Raw genomic sequence first — 22,000 nt, 5'->3', positions numbered from 1 at the left:
GCTTTCCAACCTCTACCACCACCCCCCCCCCCCTCTCTTTTTCTATCAGGCTCCAGATTATTCTGTGTAGGGACACAGACAGGAATCCATGTGAAGGAGAAACTGTATCTGGCTTCACAGCTAACATTAAGATTTCATGCCTCCTGTTAGGGTGATGGAAGGAAGAGAGACGGCAAAGCAAATGAGGGTGGGAGTTTATCTTATTCTTCTTTTTTTTAAGCATAGACCTTTAAATTGATGTTTGGGGAAGAAAGAGAAGAAAACTGGGCTCAGAAACACATTATCACCTGGAAAAGCTAGCTAGACTTCCTCTGTATCCGGGGAAGGGCGAGGTAGCTGCTCAACTGATCGATACTTCACCCAAAGCGGCGGAGGCGTGTTATTGAGGACGCTAAACAAACTTTGCACCGATTCCATTTGAGCTTGAAATGACTGATTTTTCTCCGAGCTTTACTGTGATTGGTGAGATGAGATGTCTTTAAAAGGCTTTTATCTGTGAGCTTTGTGTGTGTGTGTGTGTGTGTGTGTGTGGGGGGGGGGGGGGGGGGTGCAGGAATCAGTGTGACGATCATAATCCTTCTTTTTTCCTAATGCATGGATAATGTGGCACGCATTACCTCAGAAAGCAAGCTCGCATTTATAGGCTGTGTGTGTGTGTGTGTGTGTGTGTGTGTGTGTCCTAAATCTTTTTTTTTTTTTGAAAGTTCCACATGGGAAAATTTTCAGGAAATGGAAAAATATGACAAAAGGCAGCACAAGCAAAAATCTGAAAATAAATCTTCTTGAACAGTTTGACCATAAAACACAAGTGACTTCTTTGTTTCAATCAAATTTTTTTTCTTCATTAAAGCAAATGTGCGGACATTAAAAACAAAAACTAAGCCATAGAAAATACACAATGTTAACACAGAGGATGGATGGACGCGTTGAACTGGAACCTGGAAAAGCAAAGAGGATGGCACATATCAGTGAGCAGCTTGTAACCCCCCACCCTCACCCCCACCCTCACCCCCACCCACTCATATCCATCCAAATGAGGGGGATTTAAAAAAAAAAAAAAGAGAGAGAAAGAAACACACACCCTCACACGAGTGAAACATAAAAAAGCGGAAAAAAATCGACGGTTTGTGTATCTTTGTCATCCATTTGAAGGGAAAGGGAGATAAATGACAGTTTGCCGGGGGGGTGGTGGTGGTGGTGGTGGTGGTGGTGGGGGGGGGGGGGGGGATGTTAACAGCGTGAGAAACCTCTGTGAGATATTTTCCCCCTTTGCTATAAAAAAAACTGAACGGTGCAGAAATACTCATTTTTTTCATTCCCCCTCCCCCAAAAATCATCAAACAATTGAAAGAGATTTTCTTTTTTTTTCCCCCTCTGGAATAAACATTTCTTTTTTTTTTCTCAGAAATATGTTTTCATAGTTTCTTAGTTCATTTTAAAAATTCTCTTCAGTCACAGACGTGTCAAGCCCCTGTTCTTTCTTTTCAATAGTCTTTTTTTTTTTCATGAAAATATAGAGTAGAACAGTCTTCTTTCCATGTCTGTCCACTGCAGCAGTAAACAAATACAGAACAGGGTCCCATAGAGAAGTGTGTGTGTGTGTGTGTGTCTGCGTGTGCGCGTGTTCGCACTCTTGTCAGAAGTTCAGTGTCTCGGCTTGTGTTTGAGTGACCGTGTGTACGTGTGTTTTGTCTTCACACTTCAGTCTGGAAGTCTCCCTCGGATGAGTCGGGTGTGTTAGCGGACGAGGAGTCCCAGTTCTTGTTGTGCAGCTCCATTCGGTCTTTCTGCTCCCCGGGAACGATGGACAACTCTGGGGTCATGGTCTTGAAGCTGTCCCAGGAGCTCTGGTCCTCCGGGTTGGACTTGTCCTGTTGGAGAAGCAGGATAAAAGAGTAGAGGCAAAAAAAAAAAAGCAAAAACAAAACAAAAAAAAAGGCACACACTCAAATGTAAGAGTCAGCTGGACGAGGAGAAGATTATCGGCATTAATAAGAGTGTATAGAAGTGGTCTGACAGGGAGGAGACAAGGAGCAGTTAGCAGTTCTTAAACAAATCCTCTGGTTAGTTATTTGGAAGAGAAAATGATGCGGGCAAGTGTCCAGGTGCTCTGAAGGACCCCGAGGGCCCCAGATTACTGCGCCGCAAATAACTTTTTAGCACATATTTGATTAACTGCACATTTGTTTGGCAGTAAAGTACAATTAAAGAGTACAGAGTATACGTGGGACCTCCTACCAGAATAATTTCGGAGAGAATAACAGTCCCACAACGTTAGCTAATGTAGAAAAATGATGTTCGGAAGACAATGTTTCAAACAATTTAAAACCAACGATTTATCTTGGGGATATTTTATAACGGAACACTATAATCTGTTGCCTAAGTAGTGCCCCAAAACATTCTTGAAACTTTATATTAAAGCTTTATGTTGTTAGGATACCATTCGATCTGCTAGCTAACGTTGGCCACAATGCTACACGTGTCACAGCTCAGGTCATCAGGGTCCAAGAGGAACTAGAATACTGCGTCTGAATGGTTCCGGATCGGTAAACCTTTTTTTTGAAAACCAAAAGAAAATAACAGCAACAACAGCAAACAACGCTCCATGTAACTTGTGTAATGTTTTCTTTTTGACTTTCTGCCTGGTGCAACACAGCCCCTGAGTTCACGCCACGGCCGTCTGATAGTCCTGAGGAACCATTCGGGACTGCTCCTTCCTTGAACACCCACTATTGTTCAGCAACAGTTTAAAATCTGGTGTATCAGAGCTGTGCCAGCAGCATCATCATCACTTGGGGGGGGGGGGGGGGGGGGCGCGCTAGTGCTGATGGGGAAAGGTTTTTGGAAGAAGGTGACGCAGACGAGAGACTCCACATCGGGATTATCCATGAGCAGAAGCACTCTCCTAGAGTTTTCCCTTGTCAACCCGATGAATACAACATTTAAATGCTACACATGCATGGTGTTCGTTGTTCCGCAGTCAAAGTGGTTTTATCGCAGCGTTCAACAGTTTCCTCTCCTTTCCCCAGGAGCAACGACAACTCCTGCTAACAGCTAGAAAAGAACAAGCTAAGTTAAATTCATGCCAAACAAACCTCTTGAAATCAGTGCTGATGTTTGTTCTGAGTCACGTGACACGCATCATGTTCAGAGGCCTCCTAACACAGAGCCCCCCCCAGAGTTGAGCCCCCCGAGAGTTGAAAAACTAACACAGAGTGCAGCTAAATCCCCTAAATTTGCTTGTTTTTTTGAGTCGTGTGGATATGAGGCACAAACGTGGCACTGAAAAGAACCTTATTAGTGGGGATGTACACTTTGATGTTTGTTTACATCACGTCATCCTACATTTAGAGCAAAAACATGGGATTTTTTTATCAGCATCGCAGACGCGCTAACGTCCGCTAACGTGGATCACACAGTCCGACCAACCTGGCGGTTTCTTACGAATCTGCTCGTCAGACTTCATCGCGACGTTGCCGTTCCCACACAGGAGCAAACAAATTCAACGCCATCATAATGAACGCAACACCTGTGCCTTAAACAGTGGCCTACAGATTTGGAGATGGATACATTCCATCAGGCACTCACGGACCCCCAAGCTGATCTTTTAATAAACTACACACCAACATTCACACAGAGACATACCAACTCCATAACAACGTCTGTAAAATACATACCTGGAGTTCATGGGCACCGTGCCATCATTATGGCATCTAAACTACCCCCACCCCCACCCGATGTGTCCTAATCCCAAACTTTTCTTAGGAACTGATGAAAGCGTGAAACTCATGAAAACTCAGTCTTGGCTCCAGGTCTGTGATCGCTGCATGTGGTCCACAGATGTACCCACCACGCATGTAAAATGCATGTTAGGGGATTAACTAAAAGCGGAATTAGCGGAAGCATTATGCATCAGATAAGAGCCATTATTCAAATCGCACTCGTTATCTGGCGGAGGCAATGATTTCACAGATACCGAAGGGGGAGATATGAGGGATCCGCTCGCCGAGACGACTTTTGGTGGAGCAAGAGTGAGTAAGACTTGACAAAAATAAAGAAAAAAAAGAAAAACACACACACAAAAAAATCCTCAGATTAATTGCGGCGTTTTCTTCAGACACGATGGAGCCGATTGAGGTTTTTTAGACTACATTTACATGTACATGGAGCTGAATATTCATTTTGTAAATGAGCATTCAGAGGATGAATATTCACAATAGATGCGGTGGGTCTTGCTGAGCTACACATCCCAGGATGAGCTTTGAGGCGAGCCAATTCACTGACACATTCCCCTCCCCCTCCACTTGAGCGAGCACCTACAGGACACCGGCGTGTTTGCTTTTCCTGCATCTCATGCATCGGAGAAGCCTGCTGTGTATCTGCTCCTTGCCTTCAATCTCCTGACCAACTCTTATGACGCACACACGCTACTCACTCAATCGTTTTCATTTCTCTCTCTCTCTCACACACACACACACACACACACACTCTCTCATTGATCTGCTGCCTCTCCTGCCTAGCAGTGTGATGATCATCGCTAGGGGGCAATATCAGCCTTATTATCATTCTCCCTGCGTCACACTCTGACAGTTGGTAAAATGAATACAAAAGGCATAATCTGGGAGCCAATTTGCATGCTAACTGCTGGCGAAGGAACATTTTGTAATGCAGGAGTGTGGGTAATGCTGCAGTTAAGCCCAACTTTATCCCTGGGAGACCAGGCTAACGCGATTGTGTTGCTTCTGCGTGTCTATCCATTCCCTTTCGCCATCTATGCCTGCCTCTATACCTCCTTGGCCCAAAGCCCTATCCCATCCTTTTCCTTTTTTTTTTTTAGCCTCTCCCTCTCCACCACAAACCCCTCTACTTACACTCGATGAGTTCTTTTCACCTCCAGCAGACGAAATGCTCCATCGCTTTTCCCTCTGTGGTGATGAAATGGGAGGGAGAAGACAAGGAGAGGTGACAAGAGAGGGACACAAGAGAGAGAGAGAGAGGGAGAGAGAGAGGGAGGGGGGATCACAGTCACTGACAACTCTGCCCCGAAACAAAAGAATTGTTCCCACACCTTTACGCAAAGGTGACCAGGCAGTTGTAGCTTTGTGTTTGCACCTCACTTCTTCTCTCTCTCTCGGTTTGCCCCCCCCCCCCCACCTCTCAATCCCCCCTCTCCCCCTCACCAGCTCTAACACACCAACACACACACTCCTAGTTTAGCACTGCACAGATGACGAGCTGACACCTGATGTTAGCATGGTCACACAAACATATACACACACATTTAGAATCAGTGACAGGAAGATTCAACACACCTCTAGCGTCTATGAACAGGTACGTACAGTCGAGAGGAAGTGAGGCGAATGTTTTCTATATAAAGAGGATAACTAATCTTGCGTTAGTGCCTCCAAGTGCTATCTACATTATTAGATCTTACACTACATTATTGATTTTACACTACATAAAACAGCCAAGCTATAAACTGGACATTGCTGACTGGTCGGCCTCCAGACGCTTCAAAGAAAACTCCATTGTGCTCAGTCTCAGTTCGACTCAGTATTTTGTACTGTCTACATCTGCACTTTATGCAGCACCTCAATCCATCCTTGGTCTGCCGGTGAGGCAGCGGGCTGGCAGGGGAGTATTTAGCCCCCTCTAAAAAACGTACGTTACACACACAAACTGTGCATTTACCTCCTGCAGTTTTTATCATGACATTTCCCTCTGTTTTATTAAGCTTGTATTCTTTTAATGCCTTAGGCTACTTTTCATTCCTGACTCTAATCCCATCATTTTATCTTTGTTTTTAATGCACGTATTGTTCACCTCGGAGTTTATACAATCCAAAATAATCTGATGTAAAAATACTGCTGGATTTATTTATTTATTTATTTTCTGGGTCGAGGGAACTCATTGTGATGCTGACTTTAAGAGCTGGCCAACGAAAATACATCATCCCCGTTATTGCACATATACCTGGCAATCTTTGTAATTATTTATAAATTAAAATGTATTGAAATAAATCAATGTATAATTTTATTGTGATAAAGTTTCATGGTTTTAATCTAAGTTAATGCACCGGTCAGCAGCAGCAATACAACAAAGCATTAACACACTTTTCCAATGAGACGAGACGCACATCTCCCTATTGAATTCTATCGCAATGCTTCTGTGTCCATGTGCAATTACATATATTTTTTTGAATAATTCAAAAATGTACACATATAATTGAACCAAGCACCCACAGACACCTACGATAAAATTAAAATGAACAATTTCTGTTGAGCAAAATAAGCTCCGAAAGCGATGAGCTGTCAATCAGGTGAGTTTGCGACCGTCAGAATTATTGATCAAGAAGACGTATCAGCTTGATTTTGGTCTCCAAATATCGATCCGGGACAAAATTCACGACCTTCAGCTGAGCTGATTTTTTTTCTTCTTTCTCTTGGTGTGTACTTTTTGCGTAGCCCGTAAACGTTCCACTTCCTCCTGTCTTGTATGAGCCTCGGGAAGAGATGTCAGAGGTGTGTGACGAGATGAGGGGATCAGCCACCTTTACAAGCTGAAGTTATGACTGACAGTCTTCCCTCGGTTGCACTCACTTCTTTGAGGTCATAATGGAACTGGCCGCTGGGTATTCATTGGCTGATTTTACACCTGAACGTCGATCATTTCAGCAATTTCCCAAAAGTGCTCCACTTTGGCAGCTCTTTTTTTTTTTTTGTTTCCAAGTAATGATATTACTCTGAGTATTACCCAGTGGTACGCTTGTGTTGGTACGGATGGCAAAGTGGAAAGTACAGTAGCTCCAAATACAAGAGTTGACATAAAAACCTGAGGAGGCAAGCGAGGCGAGTTCAGATAGAAGTCAAGCTGCTGGACAGTTTGTCGGGACTCAGAGGGAAAGAAAGATGCTACGAAACAAACATCACACTTAAGTCCCGTTCGACTTTCTGTAGCTCCACCCTCATTTGAACGGTGCAGTGTCAATTCTGCGTGGGTGAACAGTGGGGGAGGGAGATGATGTGGGAGAACAAGGGGGTGGGTGGCTGGGTGGTGGTGGAGGGGTGGGGTGAGTGGGTTAACTGTACCTTTGTTGACTTGGACGCCCATGGTGCTGCTGACTGCCTGGCTACTTTCAAACTGGGACGTGACAACAAGCATACGACACAAGACCCAGTCAGCCAACGAAGGACGTAAAACAGAAAACAAGCAAAACATAAATAAAATAAAGAGCAGCAGTAAAGCAAAGAAAATACATACACATGAAAGAAACTTAAATCACACTTAAAATGAAAACAATGTCGGAGTGAGAGTGGATACCAGAACATGAAATTTCTCGTCATTTTAAACGAACTTGTGCCGTCGTCCCAGGAGGAACGAGGAAGAATAGATTGCGGCACTCAAGTTTGTTTCCCTCTGGTGGTGGTACGCCTCTATACAGCTAGGCTGCACTCAGATTTTCTTCCAGTCCACCTTGATTTTTTTTGTGTGAAACAAGTTGACCAACGTAAAGGGGGTGTGGAAGCCTTAAACTCAAAGACCATTGGAGAAAAACATGAAGTTTGTCTTGTGAAATGTGCTGTTTTTGCCATTGTTTGGCACCGCCTTGAAGATGCTTCCCCTTGACTGCTTGCCTTCCAGGTTGACCAGTGCAGTAGGACCCATGGAACATGTGCCAAACCCAAGATCTTTGAGGAGCCCGTTGAAGCACACGTATGGAAGAGTAATTCAGTTTCCAGTATCAATGATGTTGCACTCACTTAACTGAACTGAAACTCTCGCTTTAGTCGGACTGTTTCCTCTACACTTTTCGATCAACACTTTGACTTGCTTGGACGTTCCACAGGAGAAACGTCTGGCTCGACAGTTATCATTCTGCTAGAATCAACAACATATTCATAGAGTCACGTCAAACCCAAGATGAAGCAACAGTACCCTTGCAAAATAACATTGGGGAGAGACCAGTAGGGCTGTAAATCCGCCCAGTCGACTGGTCGATTAATTAGTCGATACGTTCTGGCTCGACCAAAATTCTGATTGGTCAATTTTTTGCCATGTTAATTTCATCAGGAGGAAAGTACCGAAAGCACCCCTGTTTTACAGATAACAATCTATCTTTGAACACCCCCTTGCTTTGCTATTTTGGACTCGCCCGACCCGCTAGAGACAGACAGACTGAACAGTACTAGGTCTCGCTCTGTGTGCAGGACAAATGATAGTGTCGGTCAATTATTATAACGTGACGAAAACAATTGTCTAAATATTCATCAACAGGTTTTGTGTTGATAGTTGACACAGTATATTTTTCACATATAAAATTAGTCGATTTTTAGTCGAAATTTGAGGGCTTCAGTCGACCAAGAATTTCTGGTTGATTGCGGCCCTAGAGACCAGTTCATATCTATGTTGTATATCTAAGCATCTGACAACCGAGCTGGTCAACACTTACCTTTGATCTGTGGGTTGCTAGTAGCTAGCTAGCTAGCTCCGAGGGTGTTTATGCTTCACATAGAAAGGGTGACTAGCGGCACAGAGAGCAATGGGGAAGAAAAAGCAGAGGGGGATGTTCGCCCATTGGCAAGCTTAAACCTGCAGCGTTGCTCAAGTAAACTGGACTAACCAACAGCAAAAAGAGGTCCTTGAACCAGTTCTTTGTGCCTTCTAACAACCAATGAAGGAGTGTCTAGAATCCAGATTTCCTCGTCAGCAATGGCCTAATTTACCAGGGGCCATGAAAATAGACTAACTGGTGATAGCAGTCTTTAGCATCATTTACCCCCTAGCTGGGAAGAAATCTGTGTCACAAGTAATAAAGCCCTTCAAAGGAGCCAAATTGGGAGAATGTAGGGCAAATAAATTCCATTAGTGCAACACATTGCAAACAAACGAGCAATCAGACACAGAGGATTGGTTCGCTGCTGTCTGAGCCTGTGTAATGAGGGGCAATGGCATCCAAGGCCAGTGCTCCCATACTGAAACTACTCCCAGTCAGTGAACCTCTCTTTAATTGGCCTAAAGACACTAACTGAGCTAAAATAGTATTGTGGCTGTTGGTGCACAAAGCTTGGGCTTGTTCCGCCTGGGCTAACCCTTACCTCATTAGGAGCCACTGATACACTCAGTGTGTTAAAGCTACACTCCACCAGACTTCAGTGTGCATGAGCAATTTGTGTGGAAGGATGAAAACAGTTGATGAGTACATACTCTGCATGGAGAAGGGGGCACGGAAATAATTAAAAACAAGCTGATGAGAGGAATTAATTATTCAATTAATGCCTCAAATGTGCTACCGAGGGCTGAGCGTACAGCGTAGAGGGGTAAAATGGGAAAATGAGGATGACAGTAAGATGGAAAATGTCAAACCATGAGGATGAATAGAGAGTGAGGTGGGGGAATGTGAATAGAGCAGGACCTGCTTTATTGCGGGAATGTAAAATTGGAAGCCCTTCATCTGGCAAATTGATTATCAGGACTTACCGGTGCAGGCAAATTCCCCCTCACTTGAACCAACAAAAAAAAAAAAAAGGGGGGGGGGGGCCCCTCTTTGTAATCTAGAATTATACATCTTCATTTTGCCTGATCAAAGCGTACACATTACCTTAGCTAACTGCCCCTTCATTTGCTCACAAAAACATCAATAACAGTCACAAAAGTCAAGTGTTGCTGCACATAAAATGAGCTCCCGAGGTCTCACCACTCTCTAATAAGGAACCCTAACAGATCGAAAACACACCGCCATTCACTCATTTAGACTAAATTGCAAACACATCTCTCATAATCAGAGAATGTCCGCGCTCTGATCTAGCCTGAGTGAAATAGTGAGAGAACATGTTTCCCTTGTCTTTCACTTCATCCCACTGCATTCTGCACTACTCCTGGCTGTCTATCTGCAGAGGGACGTCGCACACACTTCATTTAATCAGGAACACCGCAGGCGGTGGGATGGAAATATACCCCTTTTGAGAGCTAAAAAAAATAATTAAAAAAAGCCTCAGCCATGCCATTATGCAGCGTGTTCCCTCTCTCTCTTTCTGTTGGACGCGCACACACACACACACACACACACACACACACACACACACACACACACACACACACACACACACACTATTCATCCCACACATGAGCACAACACTGCATCATTGGGCGATGACCTTCTGAACCATGTGGAGAAGAAGGGCCGAGGATGGATGCCAGGAAGTAGCTGTAAATCTCCCCATTAGTACAAACAATAATGCTAATACACGCGGAACACTTGGATGGTCTATCAGTGACCTCCCTGACTCCATTTGTATCCTGTCTCCATGATGGCAGACGCTAGGAAAACGGACTCCTTCCCTCCGTTAGCCATATGGCCAAAGAGCTGCCAGTGAATTTACAACAGAGTAGGATTTGACTTTATTTTCATCATTAGCATTCAAAGTGAAACCACAACACACACTATGACTCTCAGTGGAGAAGACACCTGTTTTACTGACTGACTTTGGTCTTCTGCAAATAAATTGGAATCCGTTGGTCAATGTTAAAAAATTTGTGTTACAAAGATTATAATGAAGAAAAGACGCTTTGGTTCTTTAGACATACTTTAGTAAGACAATTTCTCCAGTGGGGCGCATTCTGACCCAATTGTCTCAGCACTGACTGATTGTACATATCAAAGCTAACCAGATGAGCAGCGGAGTGAAGCGATGTTGCAGGGGTGGACTGATTCTTGACTTCAAACTGGAAAGTCATCTGATGATGACCATCTTTTCAGGGGTTTTCAGATAGGATGCGACGCAGTACGCAGCACAGAAAGTTGGTCAAACACATGGGTGAACGTGCCCCTTGAACTCAGCGGGGCACATGGCAGATTGCTCTTACGCTTCCCAGCACATACACAGTAAATGGGTTTGAGAGCCCCGTTACTCATGTTAGCTGCATTTGCTCGCACACTAACCTGTAGCTACCGCTTCAGCTGAGTAGATGCTAATGTGGGCAATTTGTTTTTTTTTTGTTTATGGAATTAAGTAACCGCAACTGAACATATGTACTCGCTACATGAGGTCAAGTCTGGTTTTCCACTGCACACACTGATAGTTTCGTCTGAATGTGGACAGAAACGCTGTTCATTGCCCAGCACCAGTCACCCTCACCCTGAGTTGCTGTTTAAGACCATTAATACGGTGTGGCACTGCAAAAGATGGCTTTTTTTTTTTTTTAAGAGGACGAAAAAGGTTTTTCTGTCAGCAATTCAATCATTGAAAAATGAAATCAGAACAAAGCTACAGCATAACCTCAAACCCGTCTGTGTCTTCCCACAATCAAAATTTCTGCTTATGTAATATACATGTTTTCATACATTTCTGTTTTCTTTTTACTTTCCAGTACAAGAAGTAAGTATTGGCCAGGTTCTAGCAAATACAAAAAAAGCACACAGAAATCTTTGCAATACTTGTGTTGTTGTTTTTTTTTTCTAGAATGAGAACAAGCTGCTATGCATCTTACTGCATTAAATATGCACACATGTCAGAAAAGACCAGGAGAATTATATATTTGTGTCATAGCCTGCACCTGACCTTTGCTAGCCATAGCTCACCAGTTAAGACACTGCGCCAACAGTACACTGTAAAGGTCACGCATATGATTTTAAAAAATAACAAAATAGGAGGACAACATGGACATTCATTTTCCATCTGCAGGATGAGTTCAGCTCGCAGCAGCACCAGCAGCCTAGTGGAGAAGACAAAGTGATTTTCAACGTGGAGGTTAATGGAGAGTCTTGTGATGCAGCGTCTGCCTCCCTTCTATCTCCTTCTCTTTTATTTCTGTCTATTGAGTGCGACAGTGAGTCATCACCTGGCAGCGTCTGGCTATCAGTGTAAATACTGGGAGCAGACAACACAGAGTTAACAAGTGAGTGGACGGTATGGAGAGGAGTAAAGACAAGAAGAGCAGAATTCGGGAGATTTAAGATCTGAGATGGCACATGTAATGCACCAGTCCACTTTAAGCCTGGTGATCTTACACAGAAAATTGGATAAGATGTAAGGGTAGAAAAATGTGGCTCGGTCTGGGACATTTTCTGGTATCCACTCATCTCCTCAACACAGCCAACACAGAGATCCTACCTTACCAGAGAAGTAAAAGGGATCAGGTCTCCTCTGACCCCATAAGACTTTGAGATATTTCTGAGTGTCACAGCACATTGTGTTTGGCCCTGTTTAGCGCCAATGAGCTAGTTTATAGCCAGAATATGATGGTTTATGAGGTGATTATAAATCTGTTTGGCTGGGTCATTGTCTTTATGAACTGATTTATTATGAGGTTATAGTGGATAAGTCTTAAGGTTTCCTTCAGGCACTGAAAGGGACACAATGACTGTATCGATGGTCACACCGGGGGGTGGGGGGGCACCATAATGAAAGCAGAAATGAACAACAAACTGTCTCGTAACACCTTTGTTTTATCTTGGAAGATGAAGGCAGTCCTGCATCAGATCACCAGAAAAATCCACATCCTCTGGTTCTAGAGCTTCTGTACGTTGTATGTTTCAATATTCATTGGTACAGCAGGTGATGGAGGAATGTCAATGAGCACTAGGACAGCTACATGTGAACTGTTACACCACCAAACTAGGGGTAGACCAGTGTATTCACTCGTTAAATACAGTCACACCACTATGAGACAGAATTGTAAAGGTAGAGTTTGACACTGCCTGTTTGTGGTATCACATGGTAGCTACGCTATTTAGCGCCCCCCATTGCCACTGTCGCTTCTCTGTCTTCTTAATCTAATTTCTAGTCATAACAGTGGCAGCACAATTCTACATTATTTATGAAAAAATAGTTGTCATTTCAGACAGAAGTAGAGAGTAAGTAGCCAGCGACAGCCTAAAATAGTAGCTGTTAGGTCCACTGGCTCTAGCTGACACTTAGGTCGCTTTTATACTGGACAGCAAACTGCAAATTTGCCCGTCTGTGCGTGGCTTTTCTGAAAAGAGGACTATTACACCTCCGTTTCACACGGACAAGATGGCAAATTCCCGCCTCTACCGGGCTGCAAATTTGGCGCGTTCTGTGTTTAAAAAGGCTTTAGCTGCCTCATCCATTTTTGATTTTTAGCTAGTTAGCTACCCGTACAAAAAGAAGCACACTTCAGTTGGAACAGTTCAAGTTCATGTCTCAAGTAGCTATATCTTATGGAGGAACTACAAGTATTATACTTTTAAATGAATTTCAAGCCAACTTTTATGTTTTTACAAAGCACTTTCATAGTGGCAAAAGACATGCTCTTTGCTTTAACTCGTCTTTGGTAAATGGCGAGTGCACAATTCGGTAATACCTATCGTTTAGTGACACCATCAGCGTTCAGATTGGTTCCCTAAAATCTCGCGTTGATGATGTAAATCGGCAGGGATTCTAAAATATCTATATAATACAAAACGTGTGCAATGTATGAACTTTCTTTGTAAGGCTGTAATACTTTTGGTTATCACAGTAACTTTAGGTTCATCTCAGTCAAAAGTAACACAAGTACATAGGAAATACACTATTTCTCTACCTGCCAAATACGAATACACATTATTAGTATTATTGTATTTTTTTAATCATGAATTATTTTATATATTTGATAAGTACATAGAATGTCAACTGAAAGCATACCAATCACTAGGGTGCACTTCTTTTGTGTAAGGGCAGACATGCTAAAGCTCTTTGTTAGACTTTTGCTCTAAATGCAGGGCGGCGCCTGGATTAAATCCCCATCCACATGCATACACATGAAACAAACGCCATAATCCAAAGCTTGAGGGAGCTGCTGTGGCTGTTAACTGATTGAAAAAAACAACAACAACAAAAAAACAAACAAACCACAGTTTGCGGGGGGGAAGTCAGTTACAGGTGAAATGCATGTTCCCGCAGCGTAGAACCACAGATACGCTACAAACAGTGGCAAACCATGAGATGCATACAGGGAAGGGTAGTGCACCAGCTCAGAGAGCTACGTTAAAGTGGTTTAGAAGGGACTCTATGGCACAGGGTTTATGTGAGGTTTAGCTTGTCTTACGTTGACTTTCTTTGTAAACCAGTGATGTTCTGCGCACTAGCGATGGCTCTGTGTTGTGCCTCGGTGGAGGGGGAGGGGGGACCTGTTGTGGGCGGACACCGGCCACAGTGGTTAAAAAGGTTAAAAGGTGTTTAGTTTCTGTTTAGGCACTTTTAAGGAGAGAGAGCGAGAGAGAGAGAGAGAGAGGGAGAGAGAGGCCTGTGAAAGTCAGGGGAATTAATGCGTTTTAGAGGTCATTGCTTGAGGTAACTAATGACTCGTCGTGAGTTACACACTCAAAAATAGAGGTACCAGCGTGTACTCAAAAGAGTACAAATGATTTGCTCAGGGAGGGTACCCTTCACTTGACTTTGAACATTTTCTGTTACTTGTTACTCAAGAGGACTTCCGGCCTATTGAAGACAAAGAATTTACCTTTGAGGCACCGATTTGACCTTTGAGGGGGCATTGTTCAAAAGAGTCCACAGAACGCTTCTTGTCTTGTACCTCAACTTTTGAGTGTGCATGAAGGGGTCAGAGGGATTCATTCTTTTCCTCGGGTCCTGTAACTGGCCATATTTGTTCATGATTAACATACAGGACGGCCCCTGATCAGTCCAGACAGATGACGCTGAGGGGGACTACCAGCTTCTTGGGTACTTTGGGTGTCAATCAATTTGAAGACATCCCTTGAGATGCAATTAAGTTTGCTAAGTTTGTTCAACAGAGCTTATTGAAGTTAATATGACACAATCATCACTCATGGTCTCTAAACACAGGCAGTGCAATGCATGGATCAAAAAAAACAAAAGAAACACACAAAAAAAAAACCCATACAAAAAGGAACAAGACAACATGGAGGCATACATACACTCATGCCAACAATCACACACAGCCAAGTGCACACACACCCACTCACACACACACACCCACACACACTCCCCAACTCTTCTCATCTCCATAATTACTGTATAGTCAGCATGTCCGTGTCTGGGGGTGACTCTCAAAGTGAGGTGTTGACAACAGCAGAGATGAATTCAAGCTGGGTCCTGTCAAAGGCCTGACACTGATAGCATTATCTGTGTAATTATTCAAAGTTAAGTGAACTGCCGACTTACTTTTAACATAATGGATTTGGGTGAGTAAGCTGCCCTCTCATTTCATGACTTATATGATGTCACTAACCCAGAAGAAATATGCATTCCAATTGGTCTTAATTAGTTTAAATACAGCCGATCTATTATTTGTGGCGGCCTTTCATTTCTTTTACATTCGGGCATAATCTCCACGCACACCTTAGCTCCCTCTGAGGCATATTAGCATGCTGCCGTGAAACTGTTAAGAACCATCGACTTCTAATGTATGGCTCATGCCTTCGCAGGCAGCCTGCCATTTTTCTTCCTTTCCATAAAATATTTGCTTGACTTTAATGAATGGGGAGTCGGCCAAGGCTTCTGAAAATCTTAATCACGACGTGGAGCAAATGAGGATTGAAGGCAAAGGCTCTGGCGTTGTGTAATGTGTCTGCACGTCTGTGTGTGTGAGCATGTGCGTACAGCAAATGTGTGGCCATGTGGCATGGTTGATATGAGAGACGTCAGTCTAGCCCATGCTCCTCTACTGGGGGTGTAAATTAGACGTGGAGCAGCATACCGCTGATGCCAGGGGAAAGTACACCTATCAAGGCTGACTAACTCATCATGGCCCTGTGCACTAAAGCGCCACAGATGAGAGGAGTGCGAGCATGTGTGAGCGCGTGTGTTTGAATCTTAATGAAACTGCCCCTCTGAAGGTCAGTACAGAGCAAGCAGGGACTCTTTTGTCTGCTGCTAATGGTCTATTAATGATTCAAAGATGCTTCTGTGTCTTGTGCGCACAGGTGCACACCCAAGCGTCCCACTGACACACACAGACACACATGAACATCCCTCTCACAAGACACATTTACCAATGTGACATGAGCGCAGACATTTTGTTCAAGGCACAATGCTACGCAATAAGTGCATTGTGGGGAGGTGATTTGGTGAACTTTACAAGTCTTGAAGTGATTCTTGATCCAAAAACTGTATTTTGCCTTTCACATACTCAGAAATAGCCACCTCCAGCTAGCAAAAACGCCTCTTCTGCATTCTGGGACAAAAAACAAAAACAGCATGTTTGTGAATGTGTACATAAAAAGCAAAATACACTTTTTGGGTTGATGCTTTGGTTAAATTGCTGAATTTGAATGTCAATAACTTGCTATGATTGTGTATCCCTCAGATAACCAGATTATCTGCTTGACAGGTATCTAATTAGGTAACAACCACACACAGTTCAGCCCAAACACAGTTGGTACAAAAGGAATTTATGAAAACTGGAAAGAAATATGCTTCTAAAATTATATTTATGAGCTAGTTTGAGTCTCTGAGGATACACTAATAAGTGCAGCTGTGAATTAGTAATGGCAATGAAACACTGTTCACATTACATTAACGTTCCCTCGTTAGAGAGAACAATGTTTTCACCTTTTTCAGGCAGCAATTTGGCCAGAAAAAAGGCCCTATAATGAATGTAATGAATACAACCACTTTTAAAGGTCCCTCATGTTTGTAAATGAGTGGGGGCTCGTGACTGCAGTCATCTGGAAGCTAAAAGTACGAGTGAAAGCAACGTCACCCTCGTTTTAAAATTATTTATCAAAGTGTGGACCACTTTCTGTGTCATTTTTTTAGTGTTAATGTGTTTGACTTAGGGTTGTGACAAAGGGCTGGGTGTGTGGGGGGTGGGGGTGTGTGTGTGTGTGTGTGTGTGTGTGTGAGGGGGGTGGTGGAGGTGGAGGTGGAGGTGCATTTGTACAGCGGGCTCCCATCCCGCGTTTGGGCAATGGTCTTACCTTGAATGTGGACATGGCTGGGTCCCTGCTATACCTGTCTATGGTGTGGAACTTGGAGGAGTGGTTGAGCTCATGGTACAGCTCAGAATGTCTTTTGCGAGTGTGCATCACTTTCTGGAAGGGAAGAAAGGAAGGAACACCAAAAATGAAACAAATAGAAACAAAACAAAAAAAAAGCCAAAGGGAGGCAGTAAGGGGCAGGCAGGAAGAGAAGGGGGATGGGTAAAAGGGACTGCAGTGATGCCAGCCATGAAAAGGGGTTACGGGGAGGGGGGCACTGACAGAATCAATTGATTGCTGGCTCATGCTGGTACATCCACCACCTCTACTTTTTAAGAATTTGGCAACTACGAGTGCTGCAGAGGAGTCTTTAAGTGAAGATTTGCTGAAAATGACTGGTGGCTGCTAGCTTCCACATCTATCATGAGGGCTGGAATGGAACTCTTGCCCGAGTGACTGGACATTTGACAAAAACTCCCCGTCTTCTGAATATGTCTGTCTAGCAGGTGGCTAAACCGGGATCTTAAATTATCTGACAGCAAACTGCATTTGTCAGTGCCACCGCTGTTGTCTCTCAGTAATGGGGCTGCTTGGCAGTAGCTAATCGTCAAAGCAGCTTGCGAGGCTGAAAGTGACACAAGGGCAGGATGCCAGCGCTAACACCCGCACACTTACTGGCCTGGTCTGATGCTCAGCACTGGCTCTAAGTGCTCCAGATTGGGCACTCGAAGATGGTGCTACACAATATATATATATATAAATATATATATTATATATATATATATATATACCTCCTAAGGGTTCAAGCAAAAATGGTTGGTATTTTTGACTATATTCTAATCTTTGACTGAACAATTACATGAAACAGTTACAGTGGAGATGACTTCACCTTCCATCAAATCATGGAAGTGTACACCTACTTTAGCGGGTCTTATTTGTCAAACTCCTTCTCAACTGATGAGAGAAGAGTTGATTTCCAGAGTCGGTGTCCTTATTCATGCAGTGGCCATCAACGGGACTTTCCAATAAAATTTGCCAGATAAGTAGAATGATCAGCCATTGTCACGGTTAGTAGCTTGCCATCACACATACCTCCTATTAAATGAAACTATGTCTCCATGATGGAAGGTGAATGTCCAGTCTTGGATTAAAAACATACTAAATGAAAGTGAACTCTCTCCACAAAAAAAAAAGAAAAGAAAAGAAAAGAGAAAAAAAAGCTTTATTTTGATTTTGCAAGGCGCTAAAGACTGGAGATTCATTCTATGGAGAACACACCTACCACAGACATACTCACACACTGCCAGACCATGTCGTTCCAACAGATATAACCAGCCAGTCAACTACACGTGTTGACCCTAAACTGAATCACTAGGCTTCATTCAGACACAAGAAGCACTCTACTTTGCTGTTTCTTTAACCAGGACCCCCTCCCCCCACTCCCCCACGGTGACATGACAGCATAATTAGGTTTAATTGTGCATGTCAGTGGGATGGTTTTGCTCTCTTGATGCTTTAATTTGTCACATCAATGAATTTTAACAGATTATAGGGAGATTGGAGAAACAGCACACTATCAAGGTAGGTCTGAAACATTTTTTTTTTCTACATGCAAGGGAGGGGTTTAGCAATGCTTTTTGCTCCTCTATGCGCTACTCAAGTCCTGGCAGAAGCACAAGAAAGCAGAGACAGGCTGATGACAGGGTAAGAGGTCCGAGTTCTTACCTCGAAGTCGAGCTCAGAGTACCGTACTCTTTTCCTCTGGAAGAGGAGGGGGCAGGGGGAGAGAAGAAAGCATCAATGTCCACCCCTTGACCACTATTGATCTGTTGACCTCTCGGTCTCAGTCTCACTGTGGATCTTTCATTGTTATTAGAGGAAGAGAGCTAATATGCACTGGCTAGCCAACATGATACAGATGTTCTTACAAATGGCGAGGGAAAAAAAAGGAAGAGGCAAATTTCACCATAATGAGATTAGTGAAGTGTAATAACCCCGAATTAGAATGAAATAATAATTTCTCAGCTCACACGCTCTCAAATACAAGCATAAATCATTCTCGTCACTGTTCCCAGAGAGTTTTGCAGGAGCCACAACAAACACACATATAAAAAATGATTTTCATCTTCTAATCGTATTTGAACGCCACCACTCTCCTCTTAAATGCCTCTGTAACTATAGCAAGTGGCGCACAAAACGCCAATTTAACAGCTGCAGACATTTCCAACTCATCTGGCCCTGACATTGCATTCCATTCCATCTCTGACTTCTGGCTCTCGCTGTCTGCCAGATTTGCATTTGGCAGTGAGACGAGTTACTCTCCGCAGTTAGTCAAAAGCCCTTTCTTTGGAGAAAAACAAAACAAAAAAACAACAACAACCCAAAAACAGAAAACCAAAAACCAAACAACAACAACAGAAAAAGGCAGAGTTGCTTATCTGAGGCAGCGAAGGGCTGGAAATCTAAGGACACGCAAACACGTGGAGGAGTTAACAGTCTAGTGTCACTGACCTTCAATTCACTTTGGGAATTCACCAAGCACTGCTTAGATAAATTGGTTTCCTGTTACACAGGAGCCCTTACCTTCAACAGAGAAATCCCATGATGCCATTTTCTTACGGTAACCATGCAACATGCATATACTGCACTGTATATTGCATGTTCTGGTGAAGGCACGTATAAAGCAGGCATTAAACCACTCATACACAATTCATAAGGAACCCTTAGTGTCTGTGATTTACTGTTATGGTTACTGGACCTAAAGTAATCACCAACCTCAGTCACACACTCGATTTTCATTTGCTGGCAGTTGTGTGCTCAGTGGAGGAAACATGCTAACCTTGTTAAAAGGAGATATTTATTTATTCTCCGCTCTTCCACTGTTTCTATGTATTCTGGTGCCACGCAAGAGGAAGTAAACTGGACCAGCAACATGGGAGCGTTAATGTTGGAACGGGACGTTTTTCATGTTGTAGAGAAATCTTCAAAGTATTAAAACACAAACTTTTCATATTATAACAACAAACATTTTGGTGTAACTATAAACTATTTATCTTCTTGCAGCACAGAACATTTCACCTTAAAATATGAAATCTTGTTATGAGGCGAAAAGTTTCTTATAACGAGATGTTTCTCCTGCCATAAAATATTTCCACATTATTGCAACATAGAAAGTTATGTTAATACGAATCAACGATTTGTCCTTGTAACATGAAATGTATCATGTTATCAAATAATATCTTGTTATAATGCGCAAAATAGGTTGCTACTGCAATAAAACATTCACATGTCAATGCATTACCGATACCATCTGTTGCGTTCTTCCACCATGCTCAGCAGCGGTATAATCTCAACACATTTCCTCACTCAAACGGGAGTTATGGGTTTTCATGTCGGAAATGTTTGTGTGTCGCATTAATATGAAAATATCTCACTGTATTGTGGTAACTTTGTACGTAGTTCACACTCTGAAATATCTTGTGATGAGGTGATAGGTTTTGTTGTAAATATTTCAAAATACTTCGCAGTAAGTTTGTAAGACAAAAAAGAAAAAGAAAGAAAATATACTGATTTAATGTGTAAATTTCTTTTTAAAGATGTGGTAAGTTTCCGTCTCATAATAACGTCAAAGGATCTTGATATAACCTGGTAAATTAGTATTTGGTAATTACTGAATCATTCATTTATAATGTACAGTGTTTGTATGTTGCAACAGCAAGAAAATATCTCATCAGAACATGAAAGTTGTTATAACATGATAAGAGAACATCCATCACATTCAAAACTGACCTGTTTTTTTTTTTGGTGTGTGTGTGTGTGTGTGTGTGTGTGTGTGTGTGTGTGTGTGATAGCAATATGCTACTAGTTTACCTTTTTCATGAGCTGAATATATCGTTAAGACCTCAAATTTATAAGCCTCCACTTAAAATGAACACACTGCCACAGCTATGAGTCACCATGTTTGGACTGGTTTAGCACAACACTGATGTGATTTAATGATAAGAGAGACACTTGGATATCCATCTCCAAATCAAGCATATTCAAACCAGGTAAAATTATAGCAGTAAATTACATCCCTGCATTTCTTTTTGCTAATCATGAGTGCACTTGTGGTTCTTCCAGCAGTGATTTTTTTTTCTAATGCCTTTTAATGTCTCATCCTCATCATCCTCAGCCCAAAATGAAGCATCTGCACTTTTTTGGAGGGGAAAGAGTAGTTTGCATCTATTTAATCAACCTTGTGAGTCAGCAAGACACCATTAAGGGGATCTGAAGTGTTTGTATCGGTGTGTTGATGTGCTCATGCTATCATTTGCCTGTGTGCGTGCATGTGTGCGCGCGCGTGTGTGCACGCGCTTGTGAAATTAAGGTGGGCTGAAAAACGTTCATCGGGGGTATTTCCTCTGATCCTGCCTGTCTCAGTCCGTCTGCTGTGCCACCTTGTACAGTTAGGAGGGGGTATAAAACACACACTACACAAACACACACAGTGAACTAGGAGGAACCTGGCTGTCATTATGCAACTTCTTTCAATGCTGCTAAACTGAAAAATAATAGCTCTGGTTATTGTACAGTTGTTACTGAATATTGTATTGTGTGTTGTCACTGCTTATGACAGAAAATATCTTCCGTGACGAGCACGTTCATGTAATTAGGCCTGCTTGAATATCAGCCGTCTTTTTTGCATTGTTTCAAATGTGCAGTGTAGTCTGGTATTGAAAATGAGCTGAATGTAGCTGATTTTTTCAAAGTGCCACTGGATTAGATGCAAGCCTGTTACATTTTTCTTGAAATTGGAAACTGGAACTGGACCTATTGTAGACAACATGACCACTGAAAACTGTGTTACGCAATGGTGGCACACAGGACGTGTTAAAGTTTGATTAAATTACATTAAAATGATGTGCCATCACCACAAAAACACTGCCAGCGCAGAGTCTGTCAGGATCCCTTGGTGAACTCAGAATCTCTAGTTCAACAACGTAGCACATTCGATGGCAGTTCACCCGTTCACAGCCCACATCACATGTTGAACCAGGATCTTTGCTGAATTTAATGGTCATTGTTTCTGTGGTGACGCTACAGAATTTTAAGACACCA

At 42.8% G+C, this 22,000-nt stretch overlaps 1 protein-coding gene across 9 annotated transcripts in view; it reads right to left on the bottom strand.

Moving 5' to 3' along the window:
• Positions 1-949: 949 nt before the first annotated feature.
• adgrb2 (adhesion G protein-coupled receptor B2) overlaps positions 950-22,000 on the bottom strand; it is a 243,011-nt gene continuing 221,960 nt past the window's right edge. For 2 of the 9 annotated variants that reach the window (XM_086193954.1, XM_086193958.1), the window contains 4 exons: positions 18,626-18,661; positions 16,901-17,014; positions 4,872-4,925; positions 950-1,871 (listed from right to left, as the gene is read on the bottom strand). In XM_086193954.1, coding sequence (XP_086050080.1) covers positions 1,695-1,871; positions 4,872-4,925; positions 16,901-17,014; positions 18,626-18,661 — 381 coding nt within the window. In that variant the 3' untranslated portion in view covers positions 950-1,694. Of the gene's footprint in view, positions 1,872-4,871; positions 4,926-7,088; positions 14,129-16,900; positions 17,015-18,625; positions 18,662-22,000 lie in introns of all 9 variants that reach the window. The other 7 variants (XR_015111308.1, XR_015111307.1, XR_015111310.1 and 4 more) reach the window with 7 other exon arrangements.

This window comes from Aulostomus chinensis, chromosome 22 (genome assembly GCF_037954235.1).
Source record: "Aulostomus chinensis isolate RoL2024-O1b breed Wild chromosome 22, RoL_Achi_v1.0, whole genome shotgun sequence".
Lineage (NCBI taxonomy): Eukaryota > Metazoa > Chordata > Actinopteri > Syngnathiformes > Aulostomidae > Aulostomus > Aulostomus chinensis.
This window is presented reverse-complemented; position numbering and strand designations above follow the sequence as displayed.